The sequence below is a fragment of the Melospiza melodia genome, chromosome 3 (assembly GCF_035770615.1).
Source record: "Melospiza melodia melodia isolate bMelMel2 chromosome 3, bMelMel2.pri, whole genome shotgun sequence".
NCBI lineage: Eukaryota > Metazoa > Chordata > Aves > Passeriformes > Passerellidae > Melospiza > Melospiza melodia.
The window spans coordinates 104,691,555-104,714,984 of NC_086196.1; the positions used below are offsets into that span (position 1 = coordinate 104,691,555).

Here is a 23,430-nt window from a genome sequence, read left to right on the forward strand (position 1 = left end):
AAAAATTTAAAAGCCAGCAAATGTTTTAAACATTTAAAATGTTTTAAACATTTGCTGTTGCTTCAATAAATACTATAAACTCTGAACAGATAAGCATATGAAGAATATCAAGATAGACCAGTCCTGCTGGTAAACCTCATTCTCCATAAATATACATTATAAGTTCACACACTTCAACCAAACAGGGAAGGAATAACTACAAGAGTTGCATTTAACATTGATTTAAATTAATTTTTATATTTGATTTTAAATTAGTTTTAGTAATAAAAAACTTTGATCTTTCAGTTGCTCTGTTTTCCTCATCTCATGTGACTTTAATGTTGGTTCATTTTACACTATGACTCCACTGTTTAACCCAAGCCTCAGAGAGTGAACAGATAGAAACAATTTTTTTTTAACTACAAAACCTTCCAGGTACTCTTTCCTAATGTCTGTAAAGAAATAAACACAACCCAGGGCCTCTTCTTTTATGCTGAAGATCTCTTGAAACTTGACTGTTATAGGCAGGTACGTCACACTAATCTAGACTGAGACCTTTCAGCTACTGACACAGGGATCCAATTCATCCAGGGGAAGTTCAGCCAAGCAGCCCCACAGATTCCTACAATTCCTCCACTTGCTTTCCAGGCACAAAGAGCCAAAGGGCATTTACTGAGCAGAGAGGAGAACAGCCAGCATCTTAAACTGAAGGTGGGAGATGCAAAACTGCAGCTCCAATTCTGGCCAAGGACCTGTGCAAGGAAGGGAGCAGGGGATCTCTCTTGCATGAGACACAGCAGGAGCAGTTTTCTCCCAGCTGCTGATCCCTCATTTCACCAGATGTGATCCAAATGGACACTCAGCCTGGCAGAGCAGGAGCTGGTGGAGCTGTGGGACCCCCAGTCACGTACACATGAACACCTGCTTACACAGCTTCCTACCCTGCAGAACAACCACAACGACAGGCACAGCAGCACTCAGGAGAGGAATCCATTCTCCCTCTGGCATCTCCTGTGCTTGGCTTTCAAGCTTCATTAAAGCTGACATGTTAGGAGACTGCAGAAGCAGCAAAGACAACAGGAACCTGTAAATAAAGCTCCAAAAATGCTGCTGTTCCAAGTGCCCTCGTCCCAGCTTCCATATTCCAGAATGAGAACTGACCCAGGAGAAGGTTAAAAACAGGGCACCATTTTACTCATCCTGTTTTCACTTTTGCTCCACCCTGCAGGAATTTAGGAGTATCGAGGGGGAGGGGAAGGCAAATTGTATTCTATTTGCCATCTGTATGGCAGTTGTCTTCTGATAAGTGGGCAGTCTTCCTTATCTCTTCCACAACCACTCCCCCCTCCAGGGAGAAATCTGCTGATAACAGGCTATTGAATGTCACTGCATGGCTGATAAGAGCTACAGCATCTCATTGGGAGATGCCCCATCCAGAGGGAGGAGCCAAGCATTGTTACCCAGATATAATCTGGAGATTCTGGAACACCAGCACAGCTTCTCCACTGGATTTTCCCAGAGGGACAGCTGTCTCTTCCACTGGATCTTCAGAGGAAGACTACACCCTTTCTAAAGGATCTCTGCTCCAAGAGAGCCACACCTGACACTCCAAGAGGACTGCAGCCACAATTCCAACTGGACTGCTACCAACAGCCTGACCAACAAGGTGTCAGGTGGGGTTCTGACTCGGTCAGTGTTATTTTGGTTTACTGCACTGTTTATTTTATCCTTTTATTTTCTTCCCTAATAAAGAACTGTTATTCCTGCTTCCATAATTTTGCCCAAGAGCCCCTGTACTTAAAATTTATAGCAATTCAGAGGGAGGAGGTTTACATTTTCCATTTCAAGGGAGGCTCCTGCCTTCCTTAGCAGACACCTGTTTTTCCAAACTAAGACACAGAATGAGAACTGATCCAGGAGAAGGTTAAAAACAGGGACCCATTTTACTCATCCTGTTTTCACTTTTGCTCCACCCTGCAGGAATTTAGGAGTATTGAGGGGGAGGGGAAGGCAGGGCTGAGAACAACTTCTCCATTCAGGCAAAGGGAGAAAAGGGGTGAGAAGCAATGTGGGAGTACTGCACAACAGCTCCTTGCACATAAAGGAAGGAAGGGAGGAAAGCTGCTGTGGAAATGGAAGTTCAAAAAGCACAATCACATTCCTTCTTCCCACCTGCTCTAGAACAGATTTGGCTCCCTCGAAGAAAAACAAGCTAGCTGTAAAGCCCTGTTGGCCTTTGGCAGCACAAAACCAGCTTCCAACAAATTCTTTAAAAACACTGTAACAGCATAATCAATTAGAAGAATAAAAGCAACCAAACCCAGGCAGCTCTGTCCGTGCACAGCGAGCACATTACAGCACAAACTGTTCTGTGGGCCTTACACAAGAGCACCAATTTCATCACTTTCTTGCTCTAAAGCCTCCATCAACTTGCACTTACATTATCTCCTCTTGCTGCCACTGTGATTTCTGATAAAGAAACTTCTGTCTTTAAAGAATAAGTGGCTTTCTGTACATACTCCAGTTAAAATGCCTTCTGCATAGCTAGTGATTCCTTTGCTTTCCCTGACCCAATTTCAAGAATACACCAAATTAAAATACACAATGGGAGCTGCTTCACACTCTTGCTGGAGATCACTTTAGAACCTTTCAGTTCTGACAGTTACAAATCTGAAGTTATATTAGGAAAGCTATTAATGTGAAAGCTATTCAAATATAAAATTTTGCTCAAAAATGCTTTCAGTATTTACCAGGAAAAAAGTACTTCTCTGAAAGAGTTCTAGCACTTAGATCCCTTGCTATCACAGCAAATAAAAAGTCTGAATACTGAAGGCAATATTAATGCTACAGTTTTAAAATGTTTTTAGAAAGGTGGCTATCATGGTAGCTTCTAAAGAGCTATTCACATTTGAGCTGGACCTCTATTAGCTACCCCCTTTTACTTCCAGAGAACCATGTAACAACCCTGTTGGCACAGCACTGCTTCAAAGATTTTAGCTGCATTGCACCAGTGAAATTGGGTTACTATGGGCTAAGCAGAACTGAAGGGTTTTTTCCCTGCCTTCTGGAAACTATCAGGAGTACTTCACAAATGCACACTCCTAACAAAGCTGAGCAACTCACAAAGTAATTTGCCAACTTTACCATCCCTTTGATGTGACACCAAAAAGTTGATAAAAGCTGAGCCACGCTGATGTACTATAGGACACTGTTAAAAATCATTTAAAGACACAATATGCAGCCTATGCCTGTCAAAACTGCTTTTCATAATAACGACTTTATCACAGAACTCTTCAGCTTATTACTTTCCCTAACCAGTTCCTTGCTGCCATCCAGAGATCACAGCTTCCAGAAAGCATTTCAGACCCTCAAATTGAGGTATGTCTCCAAAGTGGTAAGAAATGGACTCCCCAGAAATTATGAGAGTAGTGCCAGGCTGGTGGCCATACCTTCTGTCCTGCAATAACAACACGATCTCCCAGCTTCAGGCCAAGTGACAAAAGCATGGCCCTGCCTGTGACATGGTCATAGGTTGGAATCATGGCTTTGGAGATGTCACACGAGAGAGGCACTGCATCCAGCAGGATCTGCTTGATCTCCTTTGCACTGGCTGCTGCATCTGCCATTTCCAGTGGCATATCTACTGGATCAGGAACCACATCTGCTGGAATCTGCCCTTTGTCATTCTGTAGAAACAGAACATAGCACAGGATTTAATGTTGTTACAGGATAAATCTGACCAGGTGAAACCACAGTGTTTCACAAAGTGTTTAATCCTCTTTATTAGATATTTTTCCAAGAATATAAGCAACTATGAAAAAATCCACATTTTCAAATAAGGATACCAAAACATCCTTAGATACTGGCATGAACAGCTAGCATGTTTTGAAACAGCATCTCATTTTTGAAACTGAAAAGTAACCAACATTTTCAAATTTAAGAACATTATTAGGACTCAGAACACCTGAAACAAAACACTTGTGTTTATCTGTATACCTAAACACAGAATTAGGAAAGCAAAGCAGACTTCTGGTCTGTAATGCCAACACCAAAATGCCAACTCCTCCCAAAGAATCCATCTTTACCCAGCATATAGCTTGCTCCTTGGTGAGGCTTATTGCAAATGTAGGAGGGAATTTGATTAATGTATGCTGCATGTATAAAATATGCAAATGTGATGGCTCACACGAGCACCTGAATAAATCTGTGCAGGTTTATCTAGACACAGACTATCCTATGAGAGATGGATTAAGGACAGAGTCCTTTCCAAACACATCCTGGTCCCAGAGAGCTGTGACTGACTCCCTGCATGTCCTATGTGACAGGACAAGTTGTTGGAGCACCAGCTCCCCTGGAGTTAACCTCACCTCCAGGCAGCTGCCCAGACACAGGTACTGTCAGGCTGCTCCAGGGACAGTCCTACCTACACTCTTCAGCAAAGCCACTGGTGTGGGACTTTGGCTGTCTGCCCATTTTCACAATGTCTGCAGCAAAATAATCATCTCAGTCTTCCAGATTTGTCTCAACTGAGCCTCTGGACTCAGACATTACCAGCAGGAGTGATGCAGAGTAAGACTGCATTTGTTTTGGTCCCTTCAAAACAGACTAGAAGTTCAATGTTTCCTGAACCCCCTCTCAATCTATCTCAAAGCTAAAAAAGTATAATCCTTACTAAGAATTTACACTGCTGTTCCCAAATAATCCAACTCTACTCACTGCCTCTAGTCAAAGCTTTATTGCAAGTTTGAGCAATTCAACACCCACCATTCCTTAAAAATCTCCAATCATTCTGTAAGTAAAAATCACACTACCTTAAAAACAGGAAATAGCTGGGTTAAAGTTGGGTGGGGAGTTTGAGTTTGTAGTCATGGCATTAGAGATTATTTTGGTCACATCAGCCCCACAGTTCAGCCCACCAGGTGCCCTGCAAACACAAAGCAGGGGCAGAGCAGTGGCAGGAAAGCAAAGTGGAAGCTCAGGATTTCCCTTCTCAAGGGCACAGCCGCCCCTGGCAGCTCAGAAAGCTTGTGCAACTACAAAGCAGCAGTGCCTGTGACAACAGACTCCCAAACACAACAGCTGCCAGAGAACTTGAGACACGCTCATGCACACTAAACAGAGAGACAAAAAGAAACCCACCACTTTCCAAGAGATCCAGATTGAATATAATGAAGAACTGTATGGACAATAATGTTCCAGAAGATTTCACAGCAATAGTGACACATGAAATAAAGACTTTTGAGTATCCTTAAAACAACTATGATTTCTCATTTAAAATAACCCCCTGCATTTGAAAATGGAGAACTGAGATACTGGTTTTGCTAAAACAAGAAAACCTTACAAGCCCTTCTCCTCCAAAACATGAACAACAAAAAAAACCCCCAAACACCCAAATCAAACACAAAACTCAATCAAAACCCAAGACTGTGGCAGTAACCCAATATTAGACACATATTAGCAACACTCTGCAGTATAACCTATGCCTATTAGTAACTATTGGGTTACTAAGGAGAGCAGGTGATGTTTATGCATTCTCAGTTACTCATGCTAACACCAGGCTCACTGCTAAGCACAGCACTGCATTTCAGGAGGGCAAGGATTACACTCCTCCATTTCTGAAAAGATCCCCCACTGCCATGGGGACTCAGCTGTGCAAGACACCCATGAGTATTACTAAATGAACAACAAATTTGTTGTTCAAACAACAAACAGAAAAGCTTCTTGAAACTTATTTGAACTAATGAACCAGACCATGACACAAAAATGCAAACTTCAACACACAAGTAGGACAAAGCATACAAAATCATCCACTGTGAGTAGCAAATATCTTTTTCTGAGGCACTCTCACTCCACGTAGCACACTTTTAGCTAGTCACAATCCTGGACAGACTGTTCAGTATTTCCAGGTACCTTTTTCACCTTCTGGTGAATCTACAGCCTAACTCCTTACCCTAAAGGCAGGATTTGCTCCATGTTCCAGTAAACACTTGACAGCTCCTGTGCATAGGTTAAATGCAGCAATATGCAAAGCTGTTCCAAAATCAAAATCACTACAGGTGGCATCCACATCTGCAATTAAACATCACATGTGAGGTATGCAAGTCTGTTACATGAACATTTCCCCCTACAGATTCCTTGAGAGGACATTCATTTTTACAGTTTATGCTAGCATTTACACAGACACACCATTATTTATGTACCAAGTGCATATAAGAAGTAATTCTACATGGATATCAACTGTATTTGCATCTGTTTATTCACACCACGAACCAACCTGGAAGATGAGCATGTACTTTCACTCATTTTTTAATACTGATGGCTTAACTGCAAAATTGCTGCTACTCAGGGTGCCCAATCTACTGTGCCAAGATTAACAAGTGACTAACTTCAGGTTTGCAAGTAAATTAATTTTTTAATGTTTCAGAAACATTTATATTTTATTGCTTCTAGGTGTCAAACATGAAAATGAGATGCATCTTCAACCAGTTGTTTTCCTTTGTGAGCAGGCAGTAGGGCAAGGGAAAACTGATTATACATCTGCATTACACCGATTTAATTACTAATGGTCAAGAATGAAGTAAGAGCTGCTGATTGTTATAATTTCTTTGTTTTCAAAGAATTGCACTCTGAAGGGTCTCACACTGATAGTCTGGAAAATGGAGAACTGCATCTGACTGGAAGTGATTTAGTACAATATATATTTCCATCAGTTGCTCCCAATATATCTTTCAATCTGCTATGAAGTTATTACTGTTCTAGAAGATTGGAGTTTAAATGTCTGTTTAATCTGAGGCTCCTCTCTTAAATTACACAAGAGAGATGTCATTTTGAGTCAGTTAGGTATAGCACTGTTAATTAAAAATGCCAGTTGATTTAATATACAAGCACAACACCACAAGTATTAGCAATCATGTTCCAATTTGAAATACCAGTGAGGAACATAAAACTTTCCACCTCAGGGCTGAAGAGTCTTCTCATATTTTCCAGTATCAGTCTCCATCCCAAAAAACAAACACTAGCCCTTCTCACAATGCCATAAACAAAGTATATCCCAACTGCATCAACATCCTTATATAGTTACACTATTTAAACAAATAAAACATCAACAATATAGAAAATACAGTTATATATGTCTGTATAGACATGTTAAGTTCATACATACTAATACAACTGACTCAATTTTATGAAAATCAAAGGTAACAAATTTGCAATCAGAATTTAACAGTTTTGCAATTGCTGTGATTGAACACAAACATGAAAAAAGGCTGCATTCACATTCCTCAATCCTAATGAGATCTACTCATGCAGATGTACCCTTTATGTACCAAAGGTCAGAAGACATCACCAGTTTAAAACCAGCTAAAAGCTGAGGAGCTGTATACAGCCATTGAAACTTCCATGGGATACAGCCAAACATCTTCTGCACACACAGGAACCAGTTTGCAGAAACACTGGTCAGTAGCATCAGCCACTGAGCCAGCCACAGCTGCATGTATTCCTATTTTGAAAAACAACTGATGTATGGTTTGGTTTTTTGAGTTAGACTCTGTGACTTCCTCAGACTTGGAAGCTTCATGGTTAGATTTTCTGAACAGTTCTCTTACAGCTTCAACCTAAGTGGGCATAGTAGATGTGACAGAAAGACAAATATCAAATGTTACCTGGTAACTACCCCCAAACTATCTAGAGGAAAATAATACACAATTTTTGTATTTAAAACCTCTAAAAACCCAAGACCAAACTAGCTCTCTCCTGTAGCAACTGAGGAGTAAATCTGTACGAAGACTTTAACTACAGAGTCATAAAGAAAGCAGTTGAGCAGTGAATCAAAAGGAAACACCTGTGCTTCACAATGGATGTCTCAGAGTCACCACATCACTGTCTTGAAAAGTTATTTTTATATTAACAACCATTTTTTCTCCAGTTTAATATGGATCCATGCAACCATGTTCACCTACTACGTATGTTCTTCCTTCTCTGCAAACTGGCTAATGAAGTATGGAGCTAAAATTGTTCTATTAATTCAGACTATCCATTGTTTTCATGTCACAGGGCAAACAATTTTACATATTTCCTGAGATTAAAAATATCAGCTGCTTATCCAAGAATTGCCAACTGCCCAATAACCGGAGTGGTTTCCTTGGAAATCTGAGCAAAGTCCCACCCCTTCTGTGGGAACTGCACAGGAGGAGAACACCAAATGCCAACAAGGTCTGAAAGGAGACTGCTGCTGCAAATTATGGAAGCCAGGCTATTGAAATGTGATGTGGACTTAACTACTGTGCAGTCTGATTTTGTCTTTTGTTATCCACCCACACATGTCACCTCCTAAGCAAGTGACACCAGTAACAGCACTGCTTAGCAATTACCTCCATGGAGATTCAAGATGTGGCAAGCAAGCCCTGGGTACTCCAAAAGCCTACCAGCTTTTCAAACTGCTAAGACACAGTCCCTAGATAAAAAATCCTTTTGCAAACTAGCACAATCAGAAGGATATTCAGTAGAACACATTCACATTTGTACACTTTTAGTGACAAATTCACAGTTGTACAATTTTAGTGATAAAGTTGCTTACTGGTTTTGCTGTCCTGACAAAATTAGAAACAGACAGTTCTGATCAGAACCATTTCTGTATTTCCATGTGCATTAGTATAAACAGGGCTCCAACTACCAATCCTTCACAGTATCATTCCAAAAGGTGTTATGCCAAACACTAAGGTCGAATTGCTCCTTAAACAGGACCTTCTACATAGCTGAGAAATGGGAAAACGAGCACATCAAAATTGCCTCAGTCACAGGTTTGCCACATGAAATTGCCAAATCCCCACTGCTCCTTCAACCTTCTCCCCAAATTTCAAACATACTTCTCAATGTTTAAGCAACTTAAAAACCACAAGATTTTACCAGAATAGCTGCATTTTGGTTTTCTGCAAAAATTCTCTTAGTTCTCAGTAACTTAACATTAACCTGTTTGCTTTCCAGTCTATTTGAAACTTCTATTGTGTTGTACAAAGCTCAAGTTTAAAAACCAGCAATGGAAACAGTACAGTAAAGCACTAAAAAATAACTTTAGAGAAAAATGAACCAATGAGGCTGAATAAAAGAACAAGAAATTATTTATGTATAATGGATAAATAAACACCAGACTTACAGACCACAATATATCAGCTCAGGATCTACAAAATATGGACAACCACATGAAACAAAGGTCACAATGCCTACCTTTTGGCTTTGCATTTTTCAAAATAACACTGATGAGCTCTGGAACGTCAAAGTAGGCAGCATAGTGCAAGGCATTCATGTTTGTCCAGCGGCTGCGCAAGCTGCTGTCAGCACCCAAATCAATCAGCTGGGTTGCAAACTTTACAGCAGTTTCAACATCTCCTGCAGGGTCATTTTTGTAAAGAATGCATTAGTGATTTATTTATTTGACCTCAAAAAACACACACATGTTTATGTGTAAAAAATACATTAAGTCCTTCAAACTCGCAGAACTATTACTACTTCTTTTTTTAGGATTAGGATACAGAAATCTTTGCCCTTTATGATAAATGGCTGAAATCTCTAATGTATAATAACACTATCTGTTTTTCTCTAATGTAGGTACTGTGTCACCCAGCAAACCCAGGAATTTTAGGATCTGGTAGGAGAAAAAGAATTGCACATCACAATCTGATGTTGAAGTTTATGTTAAAAAATGCCAACACCAGGGAAGATGACCTATGCCAGACTTCTCTCAAACTCAGAAGAAAAGTGGGCTCAGGTCAACAAAAAAGTAACAAAACATAGAAAAGTTAATAAGAGTGTTCTAATAGAGTTAAATGTGCTCTCATTTCCAGTATTTATGACCATAATCATGCAAACAATAAACTTTGTTCTCTTCTGACATGAACAGGGTGAAAGAAACAAAACAAAAAGAACACCCAGTCACCTAAATATTCTGCTGTAAAAGAACTGCAGCAGAAATTATAGCAAACTTGCAGCTTGCACCTCAGTCTGAAACTGCCTTTGCCACATGAAGTATCTGTTTAAGCTGGTACTCCTGCCACATGAAGTATCTGTTTAAGCTGGTACTACTGTGTGTAATACCCATACCACTAACTCAGCTTGCTCCCCATGGCTACAGCTGCAGTTCTGCATCTTCCTTGCTCACGGCCACCAGAACAGAGAAAACCAAGCAAAAGGAAAAAAAAAATATCCGCTGCAAGGAAAAATCCTGTAAGTGTCAGTGGGATAAGCTTATGTGAGTCAATTAGGTTTTTACATCTATAATGACTTTTTTTTTTTACTCACCAATGCCATGAGCCCCTGATTTGCAAGTGTAATGCAGGAGAGTCATATCAGTCAGTCCATCTCTGTCATTCACATTGCAACCCCTTTTAATGATCTGACAGGCAAGCAGAAAACAAGCACATTTTAGCTCTGGCATATCTCTGACATCACTACTGTTTCCTAAGTTATTGCAGATATACTGACTCCTGGATTCATTGCAATGGCTGGGAACAAAGAAGCCTGCCAGAAAAGCCTCTTAACTGCAGAACTGAGCAATATATATAAATGCAATAAACAGCATTATAATTAACCTTCATTATTTACAGATTAAAGAAATCTTTATATTGCTCCTTCTAAAATATACTTCACATGCTACAAAGTTAAGCAATTAACTGCATGAGAAAATGATTTATGAACCTCTCCCCTTGTTCTTTCATCTCTCAACAATTACCCAGCCCACTCCCACACAACCCCAACAAAAAGAAGCTCCCAGTTATAATATGGTAGGGTTCATTGGCACTACACTTCCCCAGAAAAACCTGTAATCCAGAAGAAAAATAAGAAAGTAGGATAGAAATACTAGAAACACCTTGGAAATATTGCCCTTAGGGTCAGGCTTTAACAGTAACTTCATAAATTTTTTGGGTTTGAGTTTGGTATTACTGCTAAGTAGGAAACTGAAACACCAAGGTGAAGGGTCTCAACACAACTGCCTTGAGAGAAACATTGTTTATACCATCTATGCAAATATACTGAATTTCATCCATCATCTCTCTTTTTCCAAATAAAACCTGACAACATGTGGAATACAAGGCATGATCAGTCACTACTTGTTAAAAGGCAGAAACTGCATTTATGATTAATTCTGCTTCTGAATGAACTGGTTTTATTCACTGTCAAGACAGTATTTAACACTGAGAGCACTCAAGGATCTTCATTTGTATCTCACCTCATTCCCAATGATATCAATATTCTGCTGGACCTGTGGAACCCACTGCCTTAAGATGGCAAACAATTCAGAAACTGATGTTTTGGGGTCAAAGAGTATTTCTTGGCATGCTGCATCATTGGGATCGAAGAAGGAAAACTCTGTTAAGAAAGAAAAGAGTCTTTGTATAAAAAGATCTTGATGTTTAACGTGTATCTAGTTTTTCAAACTCAGAGGCAAAGAACAGTAGAGAGAAAACATCTTCCTTCTTTTTCTTCCATCACAATCTACATGGAACATACTAAAATATAAACACACAGTCTAATCACGAAGGCACTCTGTGACCTCTGCTATTTTCAGTATTTCATTAATGCATCAATCCCAGCTGCAGGAAACAAAACCATCAAAAATTAAGACACCAAATCAAGACCAGGGGGCAAAAAAAAAAAAAAACCAAAAAACAACAACAACAAAAAACCCCACTACTTTTAAAGATTTTAAACCTCATGTTCTTTCAGGCAACCCAAACTGTAAGTGCATCAAACACCTTATTACAAAACTATATGTCACATTATTCATAGGGGTGTGTGTGTGTGTGTGCTTCTATATACACAACCTCTATTTTTCATTTGTACAATTTCTTCCAGCTCTGGAAAAGTCTGTGAAAGAATCTAGATAGCAATGGCTATGAGGAGAGGGACTGAAAGCAAAGTCTTCTACCATCAGCAAATGAACCACGGCACGGCAAACACTGAACTTTTACCCCCCCTGCAGCCATCAGGGAGTTGCCTTTTAAACAGGTTTTGGATAAATGTACAATCAGTTCACATCCATCAGAGATTCATGGCTCTCAGACAGGACAGACAGGTTAAGCAACACACACCATCACCCATCTGGGTGTGTGACACGGCATGAACCACTCCTGGGTGAATCACCCCAAACTTTCCCCAAAAACAGCATACCTGACTTCTAGATTGGATTAACAGATAACAGCAGTACTGAGTTCTCTTCCTGGCTATTTAGAGTTCCTCAAACTCCATCACCTTGACTCAACAAGAATGGAAAAGGAGGGCAACTTTCACTGATATTTACCATTAATTTTTACTTGCACCTAGCATATAAAATATTTACCATTTATCTCCCAGCACTACACAAAGTGTGCTTCTTCCCTACATCCAATGCATCAACACACATCTACTGATTTATCCACTAATATTTACCTTCCACATAAACCACAGCTGATCTACAGCTGAAACTATGAAGTAAACAGAGAACTAGGCAACAAGATTAATGATCCTGCACAATATTCACAGTTCTTACTCTACCAGGAAGATTTCTAGCCACAAACCTGATCCAAATTATCTATCAGAAATCAACTCTTACAATCAGCATGGTAGGGTGAAAATCTGAGACTGTATCAAGGACTAATAACAACCACCCTAAGTGCTTAACAGGTGATCAGCTGTAGTCTTTGCAAGCAAAGCAATGCTACAGAGACTCTGTTAAAGCAATGGATCCCATGAAAGGATGCCAATGGCATCTAGATACCTCAAAATATTACTTTCTCACTCTCTGTCTTTCCCAAGTATTGATCACAGTGCCCAGCTGCATTAATGAAAAAAAATGCACTGAATGTAAAGACTGAGAATCTCTCTCTGCCATGGTTTAACCTCCTTTACCCAGATTCAGCACTGTTACTGTTACACAGTGACAGCAATCTCCTATAAAAGTATTTTATTATAATTTAATGAGTACATAGAAGCCAGGTAGAACACATAGCAGTGAAATCACAGGGTTATTAGAAGATACCAGAACAAAACAATGTTTAAAGAAGGCAAATGGAAACTTTATCTAAGGGATAAGAAAGTAGAATGGAATAAATCATGGCAGTACCTAGAGCAGATGAGGAAGACAAGATGAGAACAGGGCTAAACCATGTAAAGACACATTCATGTGCTGAAACATTTCATATGGAACACTTACATTCCCAACCTGAGCTAACTTATAAATCAGGTCTTGAGAATGCTGACCCTGTCAAAGACAGAATGTTACAGGTATTTATTCTTCCTGAACACAGCTGATTGCTCCAATCAATGCATGGGAAACACAGAGGTGGAAGGAGTGATTTTTGAAGTATACAGAGCTATTAATATCTTCTGCAACATTCAAAGGCATTATGATTGCAGCTATGAGTGAAGCTCCTTACCTACAGTGACATTTTAACACATTATATACTGTCAGAAATTTTATTATAATTTATACATGTGAAGACAGTTACTGAAGACAAATATTATTCTGACAGCTGACCACTGACATAATTTTCTGATATAATATAATCACTGGTATAATTTTCTTTCACTTTACAGTCCTTACCACCACAAAAACATATACTTCCAACAGAAATATCCTCTTCTAGTACATCATTTACATACTAAAGCACAAGAAGAAGTGTAACTCTAGAGGTTTTAAACGTGGTGTAGATTAACTTCCCTTACTCCAATTTTACATTTTAACACAATATCCAACTCTACACTGAGATGTGAAAGAAGTATAAACATGACAACACAGGCACAGAAATGTACAAAGGAAAAGATATAATTTATAGTGTATGCAATAAGAAAAATGGAAAAAGCATGAGTCTTCATCTTTCATTTCATTTAACAGATAATCCATTTAATAAGAAGAAAACTTTTTCTGGACAGAAATAATTAAGAGTTGACAGCTTTTCTTAAAATTTATTATTCCAATTTATTCTCTGCTGATCACAAATGCATTTTCTGTTTAAAGTACATACCACAGTCTGAAGGCATTGGTGCTGCAGCAACAGAAAAGGTAACGGATGTTTCAGAGTTTGGGAATAAGAATCTTTCTCTTTCAATGAGGGAATCTCCTTCAAAGGAAGGTTCTGGGAGATCCTCTATGGTCATCTTCTAGAAAGCCACTTCAGGAGGAAAAATAAAAATCAATAAATAACCTCATTGGAAATACTTTAGATTGGCTCTATCATAGTAAGATGTAACGTGCAATGAGACTAAAATCTTAAATTTGCAAACTATTACTGCCATGACATTCTTACAAACTGATATATGAACAAGGCTCACAGAGTATGGTGTCCAGGTTAGCCAACTTCTAGTTTTGACTTCCATCACTAAACTTGCACTTAACTAATGGAAAACATCATATTCCTCCCCAGTTTCCCACTTGAGCAGCAAAGAAAATATGAATGCTCTATTAGCCAACACACACTGAGGATAAATGGATTAGTGTGTTTTACAGCTTTATGAAAACCCATCAAGTACCTGCCCTCACACTGTGCATGCACATTCCCTCCCTTCACCATGAGCAAGAACAAGCTGCCAGCTACTGCTGCCTCCTCTTTTTGAATTCTCAGCTCTTTCATCTTCCCACACACAGCTGCAGACAATTCATCACCGAGTGATTCACTCCTGGACTCACGGTTCCGTATCAGCTCCTTCCCAGCTCTGCTCCTGCCTGGTTTAAAATAGCACACTTACCACAGCTCTGGAACCTTCCCCTCCTCTGCTGCTTCCAGTCACCTTCCCAGGCCTTCCAGCAATCTAGGAGAGAGAATCAGGACTAAAACATTGTAGTGATAGAGTGACAAAATCTAACAACCAGCCCAAGTTATATCCTAGTTGTGGTTCCCAGGCTGAGATCAGAGGAAAGCTGGCTACCAATTGTAAGACAGTTTATCAGACAAATTCATTAACAAATAACAAAACTATCATTATTCTCAACAGAAACAGAGATGATTGCATCATCAGAGGCTGCATCTCACAGGTGAAAAACTTAAATTCTGCATCTTGAATGATCATTATTAAACACTTGGGGTAAAATCAACATTTCTACTAAACAACCTACATTTTTACTGTGGAGATTGCTATACAGTGCTCTTTTCTCAGGAATTTGTTCAGCCAACCTGCTGGACAGAAAGAAGCTGTGGAGCTTGAAGGAATGCTTGCTTTTATTACGTTTCATTTATACCCACATAAATATGAAAAACTAAAATATTTATTTTGGTTTTTGTATGTAACACACAACAAGCTATATGAGCAGATTCAGTCTGGTATTTCCCTAAATAAATGGGTCACACTGCTTGGGACCTCACAATCTATATGCATATATAAAAAGCATTTTAGCATTAGCAGATGCTAATCTTTAAGTAAATAAATTAAAGCCTCCTCTTCTTGCTCATCACACACAGTTCACCTTGTGCTCAAGTTGGAAATAAAGCTCCACATGAAAAATGCTCATTTTTCTCCCAACCAGTTTATTTCCCTAGTCTTATACAGCTGCACAAATTCATGTTCTGGCATGAAGATCAAGGAGGAGGCCACTGGAAGGACAGGACTATTTTTTCCCACAGCATTATCAAATTGCATTGGCTTACGTGTTCTTTTATTCAACAAGGCCAAAAATATCTCTAATTATTTCAATTAGTATTTTCTTACAGTCAGGAAAAGTTAAGAGTTTACATTTCAATGGCTTAATAGCCATCATAAAGATGACAGCTTTCTTGTGTGAAGGACTATAAAGTCCTTTAAGCTGCAAATACCTAATTAAATTGCTTTTGAAGGGCAACAGTGAAATAAATCTGCTACAATCTGATATTTCTTCAGAGGCTGTGGCAAAACAAAACAAAGCTTTGTATGACACATGAATCCCCAAGTTTCTCACAGGCAGCACCCCAGAGCTCTCAGGAAATGCACAAAGGAACAAGTAATATGCACGAGTATAAAAGACATATTAGCTGAGCCTCTTAAGCTGGAAAAAGACACAAAAGAAATTAAAAGCTTTTTGCACAGCCCTACAACTGAGGGAACAAAAGGAGCACAGTGAAAAGTAGCCAGACCTGACTGAGCAGATGGTAACAGGAAAAGGTGAGATTTTGTGAAGTAGGACAACACAAGTTGTTGGAACTTGAAACCAACGCAGACATTTTAAAATGAACATAAGAAAGAGTGTTTGTGGCACAGAAAAGTAGATCAAACAGAACACAACCCGTGCAAGTAGCCAGGGCATCTTTTATTCTGCAGGGCCAGGGACAAGAACACCCTCTGTGTGCTGCCAAAGCAAAGCAGGCAGGGAAACAACCCATGCTGCCAGGGAGGAGCACCAGTCCCAAGGGCTACAGTGCAGATGCTGACCCAACTCCATAAGGAATGAATTTACATGCCAGCACCTCCAGTGGAGGTGTGCACACCCTCATGGAACTGTGCACACCCTCACACAGTGGGGTTGTCATCTGGCTCTAGAATGTGGCACGTGTCACCACCCAGCACTGACACGCCATGTCAAGGTGACACATTCTGCACCCACAGCCACCTGCAGGGGCTGCCAGCTCAGCTGTGAGAGCTTCCCAGCCAGCTGACACCACACACACAGCTGGAAAGGCAAAGGAAAAGGCTGAAAGCTATTTCAAAGGCACTGAAAAGGCATCCCCATGCCATCCTCACAATGAGTTCTGTTGTGAGCAAAACCAACACAATACCCAAAACGTACTTCCCACCAAGATTCAGCTGGAAAGTCCTGGTGCAGTGGAATGGGAGGCCTTCCAAAAGAGCAGTGACTTTCCTGTATTAGTAAAAGAGTTTAGAGCAGAAACTATTAGAGAAATTACATAGAAGAGAGAATTTTTTCTATTCACAGCATTGCCAAACTACCACTGAGCACAGCTCAGCACAGCAGAGAGTATCATACTTACTATTTGCCAGCCATATGCTCTTCCTACTGAATTATATCTGGAATTGAAAAAAACAGAAATATCAGGGGAAAATCTTCAGACCGATCAGATGCACACACCTTTTTGTTGGCAAAACTGAACAGCAACAACAGGTTTCTTGATATCCACACATTACACAGGATTGCATGGTAGCTCTGCAGATACATATAAAAAAGTTCCATAATAGAGGATCCAACTTTTTCATATACTCTTGTTTGCAATTCGTGTTAAAGCACAAAGCTTTCCTGCAAGTGCTGTAAGAACTTGCAAATGCTAAAGCACTTCAAGCTATAACATACAGCTGTTCTGGGCTTTGATAGCTGAACCTGTCACAAATGTGATGCTATTTTTGACAACAACTATGTAAAATGGACTCCTTATCATGTACTTAGATAGGTTGAAGAAAAATTAAGTTCAGAGAACAAGTTTCTTGCACATACACCAGCTGCCCACTTCAGAACATTTACAGTACAGGTGGTAGACATGCTATACACATGTGGGTAAACCCAAGGTCTGGGTGGTGAGCAGGGCCCAACATGGCAGTGTTTTCACAGATTCACTGAACTGTCAGGGTTAGAAAGGATCTCAGGAAATCCTCCATTCCAACCCCTCTGCCAGGGCAGGGTCACCTGGAGCAGGTGGCACAGGACGTGTCCAGGTGGGCTCTGGATGTCTGCAGGGAGGGAGACTGCACAACCCCCCTGGGCAGCTGTGCCAGGGCTCTGCCACCCTCAGTGTAAAGAAATTCCTCCCCATGCTGAGGTGGGACTTCTCGTGTTTCAGTTTACAGACTCTGCTCCTCTGGGCACCACTGAACAGAGCCTGGCACCATCCCCTTGGCACAGCCTTCGAGATATTTATATGTACAGAGATCCCGTCTGTTCCCTCTCCGCACGGCACGGGCCCAGCTCCCGCAGCATCACCGGAGAGATGCTCCAGACCCGCACCCTGTGACCCGCCCCGGACCGGCGCTTTGTGAGGCCGGCAGTGCCGGAGAGCTCAGCTCCCGCACCCTCCAGGCCGGCTCTGCCCGCCCACAGCCCCCGGGCCACCTCCCCAGCACTCCTCGCTCTCCCACAGCGCATCCCCGGAGCCGGGGGTCTCCGCGGGGACACCGCCCGGGCCGCGCCCGCCCCCGGCCCTTGAGCCGCAGCCCAACGAGGGGAGCCAGGCCGGCCGCGGCCCGCCCGCTGCGGCGGTCCCTGCGCCGCTACCCCGCCCCCGCGACGCGCCGAGCGAGGACGGGAAATGCCGGGAGAGCGCTCGGGAAGCACCGGGAGAGCACCGTGAGAACACCGGGAAAGCACCGGGAAATCACCGGGAAGCGCCAGCCCCGCCCCAGCCCTACCTGCTCCCGGCGGAGCGCACCGCGCCGCCCGGGCCCGCCCGCAGCCCAGGGAGCCCAGCGAGGCACGGGCCCCGCCCACCGCGGGCAAACCACGCCTCTTCCTACCCCTCCGGCCAATGCGAGGCCAGAGCGCCCCGCCACGCCACGCAGACCACGCCCCCCGCGGCGGCCAGGCGGGCGCGGGAACGCGCGGCTGGATGCGGGGAGGGATGCGGGGATGGATGCGGGGAGGGATGCGGGGAGGGATGCGGGGAGGGATGCGGGGATGGGGCCGCCGGCAGGAACCGGGCTGGCACCCACGCGGCACCACTGGCACGTTTTAGCACTCGGCTCAGAGGTCGAGACTCCCCGGCTGTCTCAGTAGTGGAGGATCCCCCAAGGAGGATTTTCAAAGGGTGCGCATCCCGTGGTGTAAAATCTAATGAGGAACTAAACGCAAAAATTGGCACTCTCCGGGAAACTCCTACGGTGGTAGACCCAGCATCGTACTTGAGCCCAGGCTGCATGAAGGGAATTCGAAGTGGATAAAACCTCAGCCAAGTCCTGCTGTGTTTTTGTGCTCTGCGTGGGTCACTGTTAAATAAACATGACTGATGTGTACAATCAGGTTTCTGGTGTTGCTTTTCCAGTGATGATATTAAAAGCGGTGGGGGCAGGACAAATAATAGGAGTGGCAAGTGGAAGTTGCCTCAAGTGAAGTGCTGGAAAGGTAAAGAGTTGCTCCCAGAGCATTGAATTGCAGTTGTGAGAGTAAACGTGATAGCAGATGGCTACGAAAAAGCTAGGAAATTCTTCCACTTCTAGAACATTCCATACCTTGGAAAAGGCAAAGAAAACATGTTCAGGAAAATGCAGGCCTGCTACTTTCACCTCAAGGCTTCTGAGGTTCCAACTCTTTATAAAGACAAGCATGTAAGCAAGATCAGATGTGAGCGCTGTACTGGCAGTCGATGTTTGCCCTTTTTGAGATGCTTGGTGCTCTGGGCAGAGGAAATGTTTTGTTGCTGGTACTGAATAACAGACTTCAGTGAAGAGCCTGAATGGAAATTATTAGTTCTGGAGAAGACTGGAATTTAGGAGAACTTCAATGAAGCACAAGCGCGGGGGGGGAAACAGTGTGAAGTAGTGTTAAATGCAAAGTAGTGTTAAATGAGGGAGGCTACTGGTGACATCCTGGGGTGTTATCCTTGGAAATAATCTGTCTTTCATGTTTTCCTTTAATGTCTTAAAAAAAAAAACAGCAAACCAATGAGATAAAAAAGCAAAAAGGAAAGAATTGCTGTTAGAAAGGAACGAACTGATACAAGATAGGGATATGGGATCATTGCATGGAACTAACTGAGGAACCAAACGATGCAAGGCAGCTACTCAAGGGGCACCATTACCAATATGAACCAGTGGCCCAAAAATCAAACACTCATCTTGGGATGTGCAACTGGAGAGTTGTGGCAGGGAAGTGAAGTGCCCGTGATGTGATGTCCAGCAGGTCTGGCCATCTCCTTGAGGAGTCACATATTGCTGTGAGCACCCTTCTGCAGCGAGCAGCAGCTAATCCAGCCCGCCCAGAGAGGGTTTGTGAGCACAGCCAAGGAAAAGAACAGTCTGTGTGAGGAGTTTGTTACCAGAGCACAGCTTGTTTGATGAAAGCTGAGACACAGGATGCAGTTGCCATCTGCCATAAAACACGGAAAATGGGGTGTGAATTCAAAGGTGGTGTTGAATATGAGGACAAAACTGTGCGTGATTATTTTTCACGCTAGAAAATGAAAGCAAGTGTGAAAAACGCCAATCGCTTGATTTTGAAATTTTAAAAGTTTAATAGTAATAAAATGCGTATAAAAATAGCAATATAATTAAGAGTAATAAATATTTGAACAATTGAGATTAGGACAATATGAGACAATAGAAACAAAGAGTTACACACAGTCCGGGTTCCTCTTTCTGGGCAAAATAAGCCTGAAAAAGGACACCTGTTAACAGAGGATTAACCCTTAAAAGCAATAACCTGTTGCATATTCATACACCTCATACATGATGCATAAATTCCATTCAAACACAGGATTCTGTCTGGTCAGTGTCAGCTTCTTCCTCTGAATCCTAATGGCATCGTCATATATGAATGAGGCAGGAAGAAGTTCGTTTCTTCTGATAATGGAGCAATAAATTCTCTGAAAGATTTAGGCGTCCTGTGGCTGCTACCTGTGGTGCAAGTACCTCGTTCCTTTATTAAAAAATATCTCACATATATAGTTTCTATTTGAACATCATGATATAACCTAAAACTATATTTAACACACTACTTAAATTAATACAGCATAACTTTCTAACATGACACATATAATATTCATTTTAGTATTTGTGAAAAGCTAATCATATAATACACATTTTTCACAGCAAGGACCTAACAAAGTGTTGCAGGTTCTAGAGGATCCTTCTCATCAGGCCAGCAACGGCAGAACCCCAAACATCTCAGCTCAAAGTGAGTCCTGAGTGCTGCAGCTGCAGAGGAGGCTGGATGTCATTGCCTGACAACACCCCTGCCTGTCTGCACTTCCACCTCTGGGCCCTGCAATGGAAATTTTAAAAGAATATATATTTAAACCAATTTCTGTGCCTTAGCACATTGTCTTTTTCAGCCACTCCTCCAAGCCAGGATGTGAATGCAAATAAAAAACCTGTTCAGCCTATCCTGTCTGACTCATTTGGTGCTGCCATGGGCAGCAAGGCTGCTGAACACCTGGAGAGCTCAAAACAATGGGCAGCACCAGCTCTGACCACCTCGGGGGGAACACAGGGAAGGAAACAATGCTTGTGAGCAACATTTTATACATTATTTCATTTCCTTGGGCAGAAATAGAGCATTGCTAAGCAGTTTGTGGTATTTTCAGGGTCCCCCATCATTGGGAGGAAATGATGAATCTGACTCCATGTTTTTAGAAGAGTAATTTATTATTTTATTATATTATATATGATATGCTATGATATTAATTATGTTATATGCTGTGATATTAATTATATTATATGCTATGCTATGATATGATATGATATGATATATTATATGGTATGATATGATATGATATTAATGATATGATATGATATGATATGATATGATATGATATGATATGATATGATATGATATATGATATGATATGATATGATTTGATATGATATTATGCTATACTAAAGAATAGAGACAGGATACAGACAGAAGGGTAAAAGATGATAATGAAAAGCTCGTGACTCTCTCCTCAGAGTCCAACACAGCTTGGCCATCATTGGCCAATAGGTAAACAATCTCCAATCACATTCCAAAGCAGCAAAACACAGGAGAAGCAAATCAGATAATTATTGTTTCCCTTTTTCCCTGAGGCTTCTCAGCTTCCCAGGAGAAGAATCCTGGGCAAAGGGATTTTTCAGAAAACGTGACAGTGACACCAGTTCATCTGCACAGACTGATGTATCAGAGGGAAGCAATCATTAGAATGGCTTAGGAGGGCACTGCAGCCTCAGTAGAGCAAGGCTTAGGGCAGCAGGGAGGTTCTGATGGTTCTGACAGTGGTTGTGCATGCACACTGTGGTTAGAGACACTCTCTGAGAGAAAGCCAGGGGGAATCCTGTGCTTGCCTGTTTTCAGGGAAAGCCTGAGATGCTCTAGAAAAGGAAATCTACTGGGAGCTGGATAAGGCTGAATAGCTGCACTCTTTTCTGTAGCATCTTGGGATGTTTTTCAGGAACACAAATTCCTGGACCTCACTTCTGATCCAAGATCAATACTACCAGCTTCCATTAAGAAGTGCTGCAGCCTTGCCAGCAGTTAAATTGACAGTCCCTCACCTGAAAGGAACTCGCTCGCCTTGAAATTGCTCCACAACCACAAACCTGCTTTCACTCATGAGACTAATGTAAAAGCTGCCAAGGCCAGTGGAACCCTCTCCTTTTAATTTTCTAGATTTGCATAACTCTGGGAATCTATGCTTAAAGCCTCGTGCTGTTTCACAGAGTTCTTTGTCCTAACTCTCATGTTTTGGCTGTCACTGTCTTACCCACTGAAACCAGCAGTGAATGCATTGGCTGGGGCAGAGAGCAAGGACCTAAAATATTGATGGAATGCCTAGCAAAGAGAAACTCTGAATAACTCACAACACTTTCCAAAAATAACAGACTAATGTAAATGTATCTCACAAAACTACTGCTGACCTGAATCATACAATTCTTCCTGACCCCTTTGGGTCACCTGTGATTTACCTCACACATCACTGTAGCGGACAAGAACTTCTACATCCTCCAATAAGAAGCCACTCTAAGTTTTGTGACAAACTTCACAAGAAAATTTCAGAAACTTACTTATTTTTCATCCTTCCTGCGTTCTGTAGCATGCTCAACCAAGTCATAATTGTGGCTACATCCAGAAAAAGATATTTTTTCTGCTTGATTTTAAACTCTGGTTTAAATGTGGTTTTGGAAACTTAGCCATCTGTCTAAATTGATTGTAAATAAATTGTAAATAAAATTGTAAATCTGTGTAAATTTATTTATTGCCCCCAAGTGTAGCAACAGCCCTGTGCAGGCAAACCCCTCAAAATTACTCTCTTTAATTTTCTACTTACATATTTTCCTTCAATAATTCCTTTATAAAGTATTTTTGCTGGAGAGGGAAGCTGGTTTCCTAGCTGTTTTCAAGATTTTTTTAAATTGTTCTTCTGCTGTTTAAAAAATCCAGATGTTTTTGCAAAACAGGTTTTTGAAGGCATTGGGGTCACATTTATAGCCTCATGCAATCAGAGTGCACCACTTTACTTAGAAGCTAGAATAAAAAAAAAAAAAAAAGCCAGCCAATTCTGAGAAGTTTATCACTGGCCCAGAATCAAGATGAATTTTGTCTTTCACTTGCATCATCACCAGTAGTAAAAGCTCTGTATAGCCTCACTGGTTCTATTCAATTATTTGCAACTACATTTCCTTCAAACCATGGTGCTCCCATTCTTTACCATTGCCAACAGGTTTCCACGGGGGAAACAAAAGGAAGCTTCCTGTGTATCTCTGCAAGTGATTACAGAAAGGAGAGAACCTGCTCTACATCCCAAACTAGTGTCAGCTCTGCAGGAGAGGCTGAAATAAAAAGAGACTATTTCTTATTTACTTAGTGCTATCTAGGCCAAC

General features: G+C 41.4%; 1 protein-coding gene across 5 annotated transcripts in view; it reads right to left on the minus strand.

Moving 5' to 3' along the window:
* The window catches only part of CLIP4 (CAP-Gly domain containing linker protein family member 4), a 32,539-nt gene extending 14,195 nt beyond the window's left edge, over positions 1–18,344 (minus strand). For 3 of the 5 annotated variants that reach the window (XM_063152451.1, XM_063152448.1, XM_063152452.1), the window contains exons 1-10: positions 18,271–18,344; positions 16,905–16,941; positions 16,703–16,774; positions 14,695–14,757; positions 13,974–14,120; positions 11,201–11,340; positions 10,273–10,366; positions 9,202–9,363; positions 5,930–6,048; positions 3,429–3,665 (exon numbers count right to left, since the gene is read on the minus strand). In XM_063152451.1, coding sequence (XP_063008521.1) covers positions 3,429–3,665; positions 5,930–6,048; positions 9,202–9,363; positions 10,273–10,366; positions 11,201–11,340; positions 13,974–14,106 — 885 coding nt within the window. In that variant the 5' untranslated portion in view covers positions 14,107–14,120; positions 14,695–14,757; positions 16,703–16,774; positions 16,905–16,941; positions 18,271–18,344. Of the gene's footprint in view, positions 1–3,428; positions 3,666–5,929; positions 6,049–9,201; positions 9,364–10,272; positions 10,367–11,200; positions 11,341–13,973; positions 14,121–14,478; positions 14,664–14,694; positions 14,758–16,702; positions 16,775–16,904; positions 16,942–18,270 lie in introns of those variants that run through there. The other 2 variants (XM_063152449.1, XM_063152450.1) reach the window with 2 other exon arrangements.
* Between the last annotated feature and the right edge of the window lie 5,086 nt (positions 18,345–23,430).